This window comes from Mesoplodon densirostris, chromosome X (genome assembly GCF_025265405.1).
Source record: "Mesoplodon densirostris isolate mMesDen1 chromosome X, mMesDen1 primary haplotype, whole genome shotgun sequence".
Lineage (NCBI taxonomy): Eukaryota > Metazoa > Chordata > Mammalia > Artiodactyla > Ziphiidae > Mesoplodon > Mesoplodon densirostris.
The window spans coordinates 108,950,631-108,966,311 of record NC_082681.1 but is presented as its reverse complement, the minus strand read 5'-3'; the positions used below and the strand labels follow the sequence as shown (position 1 = coordinate 108,966,311).

At 37.1% G+C, this 15,681-nt stretch overlaps 1 protein-coding gene across 1 annotated transcript in view; it reads right to left on the bottom strand.

Moving 5' to 3' along the window:
• DMD (dystrophin) overlaps positions 1-15,681 on the bottom strand; it is a 1,698,782-nt gene that overhangs the window by 1,159,682 nt on the left and 523,419 nt on the right. Inside the window, exon 38 of the mRNA XM_060087208.1 lies at positions 13,518-13,690. Coding sequence (XP_059943191.1) covers positions 13,518-13,690 — 173 coding nt within the window. The remainder of the gene's footprint in view (positions 1-13,517; positions 13,691-15,681) is intronic.

Sequence of the window (15,681 nt, the reverse complement as noted above, 5' to 3'; positions counted from 1 at the left end):
GGCAGCATCTAACCAATAGTGTTAGACTTTGTTAAGAGCCCAATGGAAAGCTACCTTGGGTCACTCATATTACTGGGTGACAGGGAAAAAGGGATAAGACAAATATGAGAGTTGACATCAATGTCTTAATCATGGTGCTATTACTTTATAGAAGGTACCCATAAAGATTACAGAATTGTACCTCTGATTATCTCAGAATTCCTTCAAAACAAAGGGCATTAGAATGACAATCCTTAGTTTCCAACATTATTTCTGAATATTAGAAGAAGACAAATGAAAGGAAGAAAGAAAAAAATAAAGCATTTCAAGAGAAGCTACACAGACAGAATTTACCTTTTGTGAAAAAAATATACAGCTTAAATGTATTCAAACATAAACATTATTCAAATGGTAAGGATTTTTTAAATGTCCATCTAAGCTATTATTTATTTTTCTAAGTATCTAACCATTCTAGGAAATCACACAGAATATTTTAAAATGTGATGTTTCAAGCAGAAATCTCTCAAAAACCACATCTTTAGCTTGTAATGGGCAGTTTTCCCTTGAGGAAACTGATGTTTTTCAAGAGGAATCTGAGACTATCTGTGGATAAACTAAAACTAATAAGAAAATAATTCTTGTGAAAATTGCCTTACAGTCAAGAATTTGCAATTCTCACAGCATAAACAGATTTTTTAAAGCATTAGAATTTTGTAATGGCAACAAATCATGCCCCTGCCCACAGAATAGTAGAAGTTAAAATAAGCAAGCAAGTAAGCAAACAAACAAAAAGTTTGTTGACTTCCACCACAAAGTTATGTTGACTTTAGTGGCTAATGGGTATATTTTCTTTAGGGGAGTCTGCTTACTCCTCTCAAATACCATAATTATAGGAACATATCAAGATCTCAGATTATTCATATATTGCTATATCCATACTTCAAAGTCATAATTCAGTTTTATTACAGAAAAATGAAAGTAAATATGAGAAAATTTACCCTCCATAAATATTTTGTTGAATGAACTATAATGGAAATGAAGTTCTTGTTAATCAAAGAAACAAGAAGCTTATTCATTCCAAAATATTACAACTTTTGAGTCAGCAGTTATCATTTACATGTAAGGATTCATCAATTTAAAAATTAATATGTACTGAGCAACTACCATGGAATTATACTGTGTTTGGCTTAGGGGGTGACAGAAGGTATATGGCACAGTTTTTGCCCTATAGGAACAAAAACTCTCCTGGATGGTACAGAGTTGCACACAGTTATGTAAGACATACAAATTTATGATAAGCACCTGTAAGAGCAGTACATGAAGAGAGGGTTCTACGAACACAGAAAATGAAATAATTGATTGAGACCAGAAAATGATTCCAAATAGTGATATTTGCATTGGGTCCTGAATGATGAGTAGGACTTTGACTACTACCAAAGAACAAGGCAGGGTTCCTCAAGCACTTGAGGAGATCCTTTACCACTTGGTTTTGCAAAGCATCTTATAGAATCACAGTCTGTTTTTCTATAGATATTGAATGTGAAGATACCACCTTCTAAATACATCTCTGTGAAACACTGTGGTTTCAGATAAAATAGTTTAAAAACTTTTTAGATGTACCTCTGTTTCCGCTACTGAAGACTGATGGCTGAAACAGAGAACATAATCCGTGAGCATGAGAAATCCTATATGAAATATATAGGAGACAAGGGACGCAGAGACAAGAGTTCATAACCTGGGTCAAAATATGGGCTCTGGCATATACTTCCTATGCGAGCTTGGGACAATTTATTTGTTCTCTCCAAATCTCAAGTTCCTCATCTGAAAATAAGGTTCTCCTGAGGCTGAAATCATATATGTGAAGCGCTGAATACTTGCCTGGCCTGTAGCTGTTGCTAAAACAGAAGCTCTTTACTCTTATGCAACACCCATCTTACATGTCCAGAAAAGGGGATGTCCTGAAATTACAGTACACTGTCATAATTTTACCTTTAGTCTTAGATCGTTATTTTATAGTGGATATTCTTGGAGTCAGTGATCTAAACTGCTACAGCTTACGAATGACCCATCTTAAGTCAAAGTAAGTAAGCAGGGAACATATAACCTAGGAGCACTGTGAAAACTGAGTCATCCATCGCTTTCCTTAGCTAAGCAGGGGCTTTGCTGGAAAGAGGGGCAAGAGTCAGGCAAAAATTAATTAATAAAAATTTGTTTCGAGGGCATGGAGAGATAGAACAAGTGGGTACTGGGCAATGATGAAAAACTTCTACTTTTATATTGGCAGAATTCAGGAAGCCAGAGTAACATGTTTTCTCAATCAGAGTTCATAAAATTATGAAAGAAAGTAGGGGAAGGAAATAATACTCAAAAAAGCTATACTTATTACATATTTCTGAGGGTTGTTTAAAAAACAGAACAAAATATTACTTTCTCTATATATACACTGAAGACTGTTAGTTCTCTTCCAATATCCATTCTCCCACTTTTCTATAACTGTACACTTTTTGGCAGAGCACAGAGCATTCAGGAATAAATGCAACATTTCTCAGCCTACCTTGCAGCTTAGGTGTGGTCATGTGACTGACTTTGACCAATGAAGTGTAAGTGTAAGTAAAATGTGGTAGTTGCCAGGAAACTTCCCCAGAAGACTACTGGTGTGAATCCTTTGCCCCTTTTCCCCACCTCCTCCCATCCTGCTTCTTGGAATGTGAATGTGGTGGGACTCCATCTTGCAATGTGTAGATGAGGGCCTACCATATAAAAATAGCAGGGTAGAAAGCAGGAATGAGTAGAGCCATCATACCTGCTTTGACTGCATACTCCTAGGTTTTTAAGGAGAGAAAAATATGCTTCTGTCTTAGTGAAGGCATTACTGCCTGGAGCTTCTGTTACTCTCGGCCAAAACAAATTCTAATTGATAGAGCTAAGAGAATTTCTATAAAAGCGACATTTAGTATAATTTTGTTTTCTTCCAAAACTCATATGTCCCGTGTAGACAGAAAAAGATATATATATATATATTTAGAGAAGGGAAATTTTTGACATGACAAAGCCAAGAAACATACAATGAGTAAAGCTAAATAGTGGCATTATTTCCAAAATGAGGCTAGTCTTATAGGTTTCAAGTTGCTTTCTATACTAGAGCCTTTTTCCCTTTGGCAATGATGAAAGTACAAATTTATTTAGATAAGAAACAAGCAAATTATAGCCCCCTGTAAACTGAAGAAGTAGAATAGTCTATGGTAAAGAATGGAAATGTGTGTACACAGCTATCCTGGGAAACAAAAATGTTCAATTACTTTGAGAAAAAGATTCAGGATATTGATCTATGCTTAACTTTGAGATTATGTGAATTTTATATCAAGTCTATTTCTTATCTGAAGCAAGTTTTAAACTAACCTCTATGTGAACTGTAAAGATTTATAAGAATCTGAAAATGTTAAAGATATAAGGCAAATGATCCTGTATGAAATGGCTATCATAAAAAGCAAATCACTCTGCAACACTTGAGTGCTTTGAACTAGCAGTAGGAACATACAGAAGGTAAGCTGGCGGGTAGAAACAAACTCATATTTAATGCATTTCAAAATGCAAATCAAAACTACAATGAGGTATCACCTCACACCAGTCACAGTCAGAATGGCCATCATCAAAAATATCTACAAACAATAAATGCTGGAGAGGGTGTGGAGAAAAGGGAATCCTCTTGCACTGTTGGTGGGAATGTACACTGATACAGCCACTATGGAGAACAGTATGGAGGTTCCTTAAAAAACTACAAATAGAACTACCATATGACCCAGCAATCCCACAACTGGGCACATACCCTGAGAAAACCGTAATTCAAAAAGAGTCATGTACCACAATGTTCAATGCAGCACTATTTACAATAGCCAAGACATGGAAGCAACCTAAGTGTCCATCAACAGATGAATGGATAAAGAAGATGTGGCACATATATACAATGGAATGTTACTCAGCCATAAAAAGAAACGAAATTGAGTTATTAGTAGTGAGGTGGATGGACCTAGAGTCTGTCATACAGGGCGAAGTGAGTCAGAAAGAGAAAAAAAAATACCGTATGCTAACACATATATATGGAATCTAAAAAGAAAAAAAATGGTCTGACGAACCTAGGGGCAGGACAGGAATAAAGACACAGATGTAGAGAATGGACTTGAGGATACTGGGAGGGGGAAGGGTAAGCTGGGATGAAGTAAGACAGTGGCACTGATACATATACACTACTAAATGTGAAAGAGAGAGCTAGTGGGAAGCAGCCGCATAGCACAGGGAGATCAGCTAGGTGCTTTGTGACCACGTAGAGGGGTGGGATAGGGAGGGTGGGAGGGAGACGCAAGAGGGAGGTGATATGGGGATATATGGATACGTATAGCTGATTCACTTTGTTATACAGCAGAAACTAACACAACATTGGAAAGCAATTATACTCTAATAAAGATGTTAAAAAAACGCCTATTATTAAATAAATACAACAGATCCCCTTCATTCTATTCCTTCACCAAATGTTCTCAACAACTAAACATTCACAGAAATTATATGTAAACAAAGAAATATAAACCAAAGGCTAGTTTAGGTATCTAATTAAAATGATATACTGTATCATGAATGGCTCACATGTTAAATAGAGTTTTCACATGTTAAATAGAGTTTCAGAAAAAGAGAATTGTGGAATAATTGTTTGTTGACAATTGACAGTCACTATATTAACATTAAATACCTCCTAACACCAACTATATGGGATTAATCTTTTGTAGTTTAAAGCTTTGCCTCTGGTAGTAAAACCTCCATGTAACTGGCATCAGCAGTCAAACCACAGACTTCATTTTGGGCTGCTGGGTGGAAACAAAAGATTTCTCTATTTGGCTCACAATTGCTCTCTCAGTGGTGTGCAACGTGCAACAACTGGCCAATGAAAGATATTCACAATAGCTAGGGATTAATTTAGATTATACAGAACCCCAGCAGAAATATAAACATGTGAACAGAGCAGCCTGACATAGAAGGCAGTGTGCAGGAGGGGTGATCCCTAAATTGAAATACACAAGAGGAAACAGGGCAGAGAAGGTAGTGTAGAGGCTAAGCTTGGTGAAAGGAGATTATAGCAAATGACAGGTTGGTAAAAGATTCGCCCTTCCTAAAGTTCTGATGATTTATTTTTTGTATATATGATATGTCAACACTGTCAAATTATAGTTTTCATCATCATCATCATCAAATAGTACTTATTAACCAAATGTGCTGTACTGGACATTGTACAAGGAAGCAAAATTGATATGGTTTCTGATATCCAGTAACGAATAAAATAAAACTGACCAATCAATGTAGACAAATGTAGGGGAGCAGATAGTGAACAAGATGTTTACCTGGGGAACACTTGAAGGTTAACAATAAACTTTTAAATATTTCCAATGTTTAGGTGAATTGGGGGGTGTATGGGTGTGTCTATGTATGTTTCCTGATAGATCTGTGGAGATAAAAGTGTATTATTTTCTTTATATAGATAACTAAGTTCTAAAAATGAATTCTATTGAATCAATTATTTAATAATAATGATTTTCAAAAACATATCTTGATTTTTTTTTTCTTTTTTTGTGGTACGCGGGCCTCTCACTGTTGTGGCCTCTCCCGTCGCGGAGCACAGGCTCCGGACGCGCAGGCCCAGCAGCCACTGCCCACGGGCCCAGCCGCTCCGCGGCATATGGGATCCTCCCGGACCGGGGCACGAACCCGCTTCCCCTGCATCGGCAGGCGGACTCTCAACCACTGCGCCACCAGGGGAGCCCCCATATCTTGATTTTGAGAACCAAATCAGAAGCCTTCCTCATACACCATGGTCTCAGCAGCATGAAAAAGTGGGACATAAAGAGAAAATGTCACTTCTTCCTCAATTTAACACATCTTCCTCTGCAGTGTCCCCATGAATGAATGCATGAGAATACTCTCCCCTGGTCAGTACAACAATGATTCTGAAATGAGATGTAAAAAAATTTCCCATATTCAGGGTATTTTTTTTTTTACCTCTTACTTCTTAATTCTACCAAGTTCAAAAAAACAACAGTAGAATTATGTATTAGCACTTATACATATACCTGGGAGGGGAAACAAAGATCCAATCTGGCATAAAAATCTTTACATTTAGTAGAGACTAATTCTAAGACTGCAGTGTTAATCTTTCCTGAGTTGTCAGGATCCTGTGTGTGCTTCTCATGTATCTTCCCAAATACATATGGCACTGTGACAAACAGAAGAGGCTGCTAATGCTGCTATAGCTGAATGTCTCATTTAGGAACAAACAATTCTGGAAAAGCTCCCAGATTATGCATCTGTTCCTCTAGCTTCCACTTTAGAGGATAAAATTGTATGGTGATGCCATAAGGATTAATATATTATTACTTTCCTCTGTGGGTAGTGTGTGGTTATTTCCCTCACCTTGACATAAGAGAAAAATATTTATTGAATGCTCCAGTAGAAAAATTACAACTGAGATAGCAAATGCTTATGAGAAAGTTGCATTTGGAGTGGGCTTGCAGAATTAAATGCTTGTCCCCCAGAATCTGAATACAGAGATGATTAAGGCACTCTCTCTTCAAGTCAGATTTCTTTGGTTTCTATTCCTGTTTTCTCTCGTTTCATTTCTTTCATTGTCTCACAGCAGCAAGAGTCTGTAAGCGCATTAATACTGTGGGCTTGAGGCTAAGGGAGCCAAACAAAGGAGAAATCCCTGGGGAAGCGGTTTCCAGCTCTCCCATCCCCAGCATCCTGTTGACATGTGGCACTGTAGTCCCAGCATAATGGTGGGAAATTCAGGAAAGCTTTCTCTACGGTGGTGGTGCTCACAAACCTATCCCAGAGTCTGTACTGGCTTATTATAAAGTGTTTGGAGGTCCAGGGTGAAAGGCCAAAAGTAGAACATTGTACCGTGCTTTTCTTAAAACTACATAATTTTTTTTTTAATTCTGAGATCAGGGCCTTCCTGTACTTAAAAATGTATGTAGTTATGGTTTTTTAAATTTTAAGTGTAAATTTCATTCACGTACAGCATACACACAGAAAAGTATACAAATCACAAGTGCACAGTTCCATACATTTTCTTAAGGGAAATGTACCAATGCAACCAGCATCCAAATGAATAAATAAAACGTTACTCAGAACACCAGGACTTGCTCCTGCCCTTGTTAATTACTATTCCCAACAAAGGTCACCATATCTGACCTTTAACCCCTGATATGCCTGTTTTGGAGTTTTACATAACTGGAATCATACAACATATATCCTTCTGTGCCTGGCTTGTTTTATGCAACATGGTTTTCCTATTTCTTATTTTATGAAATATCATTGGTAATAGAATTTGATTTTTTAAATGCCCTCACACTGTCAGACCAGAATCTTGTTGTTACACAATAATGCCATCTTATGGCTACAGAGCAATTTGTAGTCTAGAAACTGCTTTCACTTTTTAAATCTTATTTGATTTGTGCTATTCTCTAAGACTTGAGGAGTAATTTCCTGAAAATGGGGCAAATTTATTAATGGTTTGAGGGATAGGAAAGGTGGTAACAGAAAGAAAGGAAAGACAGCAAAGTATCTGGCACTTGAAAGGCCCTCCTTAAATGCTTATTGAAAGAAGGAATGCACACTGTTTCTCTAATACTAGGTAGATATTATGTTAATTCTTTATTTTCATGTGTTTCCTGTAGGTATCTTTTATAAACAGTGAGCAATCCACAAAGAAATAGATGAAAATAGCATTTAGCAACAATGTTAATTTCTCATAAAGTTAAATATTTATCTTACGTTTATATATATGGATATCTATCCATATACATGGATATGTATATGCGCACATAGGATTCATGGATTTAATATTTACTGTGTTCACCATTTGTGTTTCCATGGAAAGGAGCCACTTTTAATACTTCGAGGATTTGTAAGTTTACTGAGGCACATGTTGAAATTCTACTTGCTGGAAGACAACGTATGGAAGCTGGTCTCCTAGATAATGAGTGAGCAGTCACAAGTTAATCTGGATTTTAATCCTCTACTTGCCTTGACTTAGATAGTAATGTCTGTTTTACTTTATAACATTTAATAGAGGTGAATTCTGCCATTATGGCATTCATGAATCTGTTGATTAAGGATGGTCTCAGCAACTATGCCTTAGGAATGCCAAGAGACTAATGCATTTTCTCATATCTGTAACTTATTTGTGAGTAAAGTATGTAGATCTATTAGAGCTAAATATTTTGGTGAAATAGAAATATGCAGATGTGTCACATAGCATGTGTTTGGCAAGTCATTTAACATCTTTGTTATTTAGTCTCCCGTATAAAATAATGAAGCAGGATAAAATCACTAAGGTATTTTGTAGCTGTAAAAAAATCCTGTGTTATTAACTATCTATAATAGTTGTGATTATTATTCAGCAAATATTCATTCTTCTTTCCCTTCCACCGTAGGAAGAGACTACTTCCCCATTCTACTGATGTCAGGCTTGCTTTGGCCAATGGAATGTGAGTGGCTTAATATGACCACAGGTCATAAGTGCTCTTAGGAGATTAGGCTTGGTTCATGCTCTGGTGACCTGTCATGAGCAGAGTGTGCCACTGATCCTTCATCTTAAGCCCAGAATAAATGTATATGTAACAGACCTTAACCCAGCACACATCCTAGAGCCTAGACCAGTTAACCATAACTTGAAACAGCTGCCCAGCCACACTCAGCCTAAGTCAGCCAAAACACAGACAACCTAAAGATCCATAAGCATGAGAATAAAGGCTTGTTTTAAGCCATCGAGTTTTTGGGGTGATTTGTATCACCATATTACGGTAATAGCTGACTAATACACTATCATACCTGGATCATACGTGAAAATATACTAATACCTTCTTACTGGCTCAAAGGTATTTTGTTTTAACCTCAAGTTGACTTATTTAAAAAAAATCAGTAGATTTTTGTTGAAAACCCAACATGAAGGTATTTAAAAATGTACAGCTTCTATTCATGAGAAAAATGCAAATCAAAACTATGGTGAGGTATCACCTCACACCAGTCAGAATGGCCATCATTAAAAAGTCTACAAATAACAAAACCTGGAGAGGGTGTGGAGCAAAGGGAACCCTCCTACACTGTTTGTGGGAATGTAAACTGGTGCAGCCACTATGGAAAACAGTATGGAGGTTCCTTATAAAACCAAAAATAGAATTACCATATGTTCCAGCAATCCCACGCCCAGGGCATATATCCAGAGAACACTCTAATCCAAAAAGATACATGCACCCGAATGTTCACAGCAGCACTATTTACAATAGCCAAGATATGGAAGCAACCTAAATGTCCATCGACAGATGAACAGATAAAGATGATGTGGTATATACATACAATGGAATACTACTCAGCCTTAAAAAATAATGAAAAATGCCATTTGCACCAACATGGATGGACCTAGAGATTATGATACTAAGTGAAGTAAGTCAGAGGAAGACAAATATCATATGACATCACTTATATGTGGAATCTAAAATATGTCAGAAATGAACTTACTTACAAAACAAAAATAGACTCAGATATAGAAAACAAACTTATGGTTACTAAAGGGGAAAGGGGGTGGGGGAAGGATAAATTAGGAGTTTGGGATTAGCAGATACAAACTACTACATATAAAATAGATAAACAACAAGGTCCTACTGTATGGCACAAGGAACTATATTCGATATCCTGTAATAAACCATAATGGAAAAGAATATGTATATATATATATGCATAACAATCACTTTGCTGTACACCAGAAACTAACACAACATTGTAAATCAATTATACTTCAATTTAAAAAAAAGAATCTATAGCTTCTAGTCTCTCTAAGGATTCAAAAATCTACCATTGTATGGGCTTGGTGGGAGATAAATTCCTGACTATCACCGCAATGGATCCCAAATTCCAGCTATTTATTTTCCCTAACCCCTGGCAGTTAGAACCTAGTTATATGATTGAAGCATGCCGTATTACAGGAGTTGGCAATTTATGGCCCACCAGCAAAATCTAGCCTACCACCTGTCTTTATAAATAAAGTTTTATTAGAACAAGCCATCCCCATTCATTTGTGTATTGTCTATGGTTTCTTTCACCCTGCAACAGCAGAGCTGAGTAGTTACAGCAGAGATCATATGACCTGCAACCACTAAAATATTTACTAATTGGCCTTTCAGAGAAAAAATATCCAACTCCTGCTTTACCAAATAATTCTGTCAGAAACCTTAATTCTAAAATTAGTGACACAAAAAGAAATAATAATTTTGATACTTTTTGGCAGGATAGTAGCAACCAATATCCAGTGGCAATGGTACCTCTTGTGGACCAGTGGACCACGGCAGTGACAGAAGTTTATAATTCAGATTCATCTTATAGCTTGATGCTGGGTGTGTTTCTGGGTGCATATCCTGGTCTTCCTTGACAATTTCTGCCCATATTTAAACCTGACTCGCAGGCCTTTCCATTGATTCCATGATTTACCTGATATCCTTCCAATTTTATTATACTACCTAAGGTAACTGGAGTTACTTTCTGTTAGTTGTAACTCAACCTTGAACAGTCCATTGACCTTGCTTTATTCCTGACTCTGAGTAAGATGTTCCTATTCCACTCCCCAAGGATCTTGTTCTCGCCCTCTAGCATTGCTCACATCTGTCAACCTGTAATGTATTGGCTGTTTGTCCATTTTCTCTCTAGGACTGGGAGGTTCTTCAAATCAGGGACTGAATTTAAATCAACTCTCCATAGTGCTCAGGAAAATGTGAAAGCATATAAGAAAGAATTAGCAGGCATGAAGACTATCAGAGCCAGAAGACAATTATTTTTATCATCAAAATTGCCAAGCCTGATCGAGTCATTATCATGTATAAGCAATCTGCTAAGCACTCTACATACATCGTGTCATTTAATCCTCATAACAACCCTATGACTTAGAAAATATTTTTATCCCATTTTATAGGTAAGGGAATTGTGGAGCATAAAGGTTAGGGAACTTGTTCAAGGACATAAAGCCAGTCAGCAGGAAAGCCAGGATTCCAAAACAAGTTGAACTCTAGTGTCTGTGCTCACAAGCAATAACTTAAAACCGTTTTACTCGAGACTAGACTAAAAGTCACAGGAAATTTAGCAGCTCCTGACCAATTCCTAGAGGAACCCAGTTAGAGAAAAATTAGGATACTTTTCCAGAATCTGGATAAGAAAAGAGTGGGTCTACTGGCGTTAGTGACACACTATCTCTTGCCAGATATAGGAAAGACCCCACCCAGACATGGGGTGAGAATTCAGGAAAGACCCCCACCCAGATGTGGGGTGAGAATTCAGGAAAGACCCCCACCCAGATGTGGGGTGAGAATTCAGGAAAGACCCCCACCCAGATGTGGGGTGAGAATTCAGGAAAGACTCCCACCCAGATGTGGGGTGAGAATTCAGCTTACTCTCTCTGTGGAATGGCATTAGTCTTCTGCTTCTTTTAAAGACTATGGTTGAAGGTGAACTGAAAGGGAAAGAGTTGTATGACTGTCAGAAGGGAATACCTAGCTCACTGACCAAAGATGACATAAAGTGGGGGAGAAGTCTCAGAAAGCAGAAAGTTTCACCTCTGTTTTTGTGCAAGGATGGGAGGTGTCTATAGAAGCACAGTAACCACTGGCTACCCAAGAACCCTGCAAGGTTCTTAAGAGATAGTGTTGGTGGCCTTGGATGGCTGGAAGAAAACACTGAGAGAAGACAACAAAGACAAAAACATCCCCAAAGTGGAATGAGCACCCCAAAAGACAGTGATGAAACTGACCTCATTGGAGCAACTTGTAAAAGCTCATTTTGACTCAAGGTGGGCTACTGAGAGGTGTACCATGATGGCAATATGAGTTTCTCTTTTGCAGTATATACATAGGGTTGCTGAGTTTCTTTCCCTTTATCAAGAATGACTTTGGATACCCTAGGGCCCACTGTTTTCCAGTAAGTTGAGATAGAACTATTGGACCATCCAGGGAAAAATATTCTCAGGCTTCTTGCAGGAGGCTTCAGTCCATACACACCAAACATCCACTTCGTGCTCAAGACTACCTTAATCCTGACCATACCACACAAAATAAAACGCAGCTTTTGTCTCTCAGGAGCTTGTGCAGGAGGCATAAAAGGAACAAATAAATAAATAAATAAAATCGATTGCTATGTAGTAAATTCTAGGAATAGGTCACTTTGGAGCAGGTACTCTACAGAGTAGCCACCAAGTCTGGTGACATCTGCAAATACATAAATAATATGTTGATATTATACTCCATTAATGTTAAAATAATAACTAACTTTCTATGATCAACTAATATTTTTAGGATTTTAAGAAGGAAATAACATCTCACATGAGACTTGAAGGGCAGGTAGGCCAGAGAGGGCAGAAAACATTTGCGAATCTTTAAATCAATTTAATATTGATAGAGCAGAATTTGGAGGGGTTGTAGGGCAGGCAGGAATTGATAAACAGTGAGGCTGACCAGAGGAGCAGGGGTCATGTGAAAGCCTTATATCCCCAATTAATAAGTTTTCACTTTATTCTAAAGGGAATGTAAGTTTTCTTACACTTCAGAAAAACAATTCTGGATGAAAGATAATTGGGAACAAAGTAGGGATGATCACTGGCACCAACTGAGATTTCTGCTGGAAGTATTGATTTAGGAATCTAATGCAGTAAATGAAGAACAAAAATAGAAGTAAAGATGGCAAGAAATGAACAGATTTGAGAGATATTAAGGAGGTTCTTTGTAATTATTAAAAATGATTTGATTTCCTCTGAGAATAATGAAGAAGATGGTCTTGAACAAATCTTTGAAACAAATTGTTTTAAGCCATTACAACTTTATTCCTTTTAACCTAAAACTGGAAGAGAAAACAATACCTTCTTGTAGTACGAGGCTAAGAAATGTATGTGAATTTTAAAAATCTGGTCAACAGTTGGATATTTTAATTAAGGGAGGCACTAAAAATTAATTATTTTAAATCAACAAATTCCTTGTAGCAAAAAAGTGGGGGGACTTCAAAATGTAAAGAATCACCTTCAAAACAGAAACAACACACAAAAATCAACTTTGTGTTGCCAGCTTATATTTCCAATATATTAATCTAAGTATATCAAACAGTTATAAATCTACAGGATACAGATTTGACCAAAGGTATACAATTTATATTGTACAATTATTTAAACCACCTCAATTAAATGACCAGATGGGTTTTGACATTACCTGAAATTTTAGAGGATATTATAGTGCTCCAACGTAATACTAACTTCAGTACAGAAAAATTTGTTGAATTCAGCTCATTAGTCTGAACTGTTCATCATTATTTGTTCTTACTCCACTTACCTTTTTCCAGTGAAGGTGATACTTCTCCCTCTCTTCCTCCCTACCTCTCTTTTTTCCATGGAGAACACTGAAGTGAACTCTAGAATTCCTGGGAGACAGGTATAATCATTTAGTAAAAGGAAAAGTGGTACCTACCCTTGTCGGTCCTTGCACATTCTGTTAACTCTTTCCCATTGGAAATCGAGCTGTGAGAGAGCTTCCTGTAGCCTCGCCTTTTCCACCGGTGTGGCACTTTGCAATGCTGCTGCCTTCTTATTGTGAATAACGTCAATCCGACCTGAGATTTGTTGCAGGCTGTCTTTTATATTCTGTAATATTGAAATTTTAAAGCAAGTTAAAAATGATTCAGCTGTCTATGGAAAGAGAAGAAAGGAAATTTATCAACCCCCAAAGTAACTAATGGCCTTGCATTTTTAATCTATTTACTTTTAAAAGTCATTAGCCTTGAAGCCCAGTGATTTCAACATGCCCAACTTCAATGGGTAATCCACAGTCCTCATCTTGATACAGATGATCACTCACTCCCTCCATCTTAAAACTCTATCTTCATTTGACTTCTGTAACCTGAATTTTTCTGGTTTTTCCTCCACCTTCTTGTCCACTGTTTCTCAGTCTGCTTTACAGAATCCTTCCCATCTTACTCATCTCTTAATATTGGAGTGCTCTAGCTTAGTTCTGACACTTCTTTCCTTGTCTATCTATATTACCTCTTATTTGGTCCCATGACTGTAAATAATCTCTATATGACAATGACTCTCAAACTTACATCTCCAGCCCTGACCTCAACTCTGAAATCCAGACTCACAAATCTAGGTACTTTCTTGATACTTGAATGTCTCATGAGCATCTCAACCTTAGCATAACCACATTCTGAACTGCATCCCCATATCCTTCTCTTCCCATGGTTTTCTCTCCTTTGGTAAATGACATATCAATTGATAGTATTCAGGCTGACAATCTTGGAATCATCCTTGATCTTTCTTTTTTAATCTCCAGTATTCAAATTGTTGGACAATCTTGTTGGCTCTACTTCTAGAACATGTCCAAAATTTGACCACTTCTCATTATCTCCCTTGCTATTGCTCTGATGATATAAGTTATCCTTATAGTTCACCTAGATTATCACAATAGCTACCTAAATGATCCTCCTGCTTCCAGTCTTGCCCCTCTCCCAGTCAATTCTCCACACAACAGCCAAAGAAATTCTTATAAAACATAAATCAAATCATATTACTTCTCTTCTCAAAACCCTCCAATGGCTCCTCATCAAACCCACAGTCTTTTTTTTTTTTTTTTTTTTTTTGCCCAGATGCCCGGCTTGTGGGATCTTAGTTCCCCGACTAGGGATTGAACCTGCGCTCAGCAGTGGAAGCGACAAGTCCTAACCACTGGACCGCCAGGGAATTCCCAACCCATAGCCTTTATCATGGCCTACAAATCTCTACATAACTTGGCTGTACACTGCCTGATATTATAATCTTATTTTTTCCTTATTCTGCATTTGCTGTTCTCTCTGCCAAAAATACTCTTTCCCTCCAAGACACTTATATGGCTGTTTTCCTCACTTCTTTCTCATCTCAGAAGAGCTTTACCTACTGTTCCATTTTAAGTAGCAGCCCCAACTGCTCTGTATTCCCTGTATTGTTAATTTTTCTTCATGGCACTTATGACTAACATGAAATTATACAACTACTGGTTTCTCTACATCACTAGACTAGATCCTATGAGTGCAGGGATGTTATCTGTCTTGCTCTATATTGGGTTTCCAGAGCTCAAACCTGTGCCTGGCACATGGTAGGTACCCAGTGCATTTGTGTTGAATAAGTGAAAGTATCTCAAAATTTAACTCCATAATTTTAAAATCTAGATTATATTTAAGGGGACAATACACAATGCCATTAAGTAATAAAAATCTTTTAAAATATTAATGTTCAAAAAATGCTAAAAACTTACATATTTGTCTAGTCTTACAAATGTGAATTTGGTTACTTTGCTCATCTGAATTGTCAAAGACAAGTCAATTGAGTAAACATTTATTGAGCTCTTTCATGTACAAGGACCAATACAGAGAAAGCAAAGGTAGGTGAAGGACAGTTTTATTTGTTTCTAAGAAGTTTTAAATTGATCTCATTGAGGTAGTAAGGGAGGATGTGGTTTGGAAACTGAAGGAAACAATTACAGTTTAGAAGTTCCAGTTAAATGATGAGAAATTATTTGATGAGTGGTCTAAGTGGTACCAAATCTTTTCTCACAGTTCAGAAAAGGAATGAATCATATATCATATATGGTCACAAGCCAA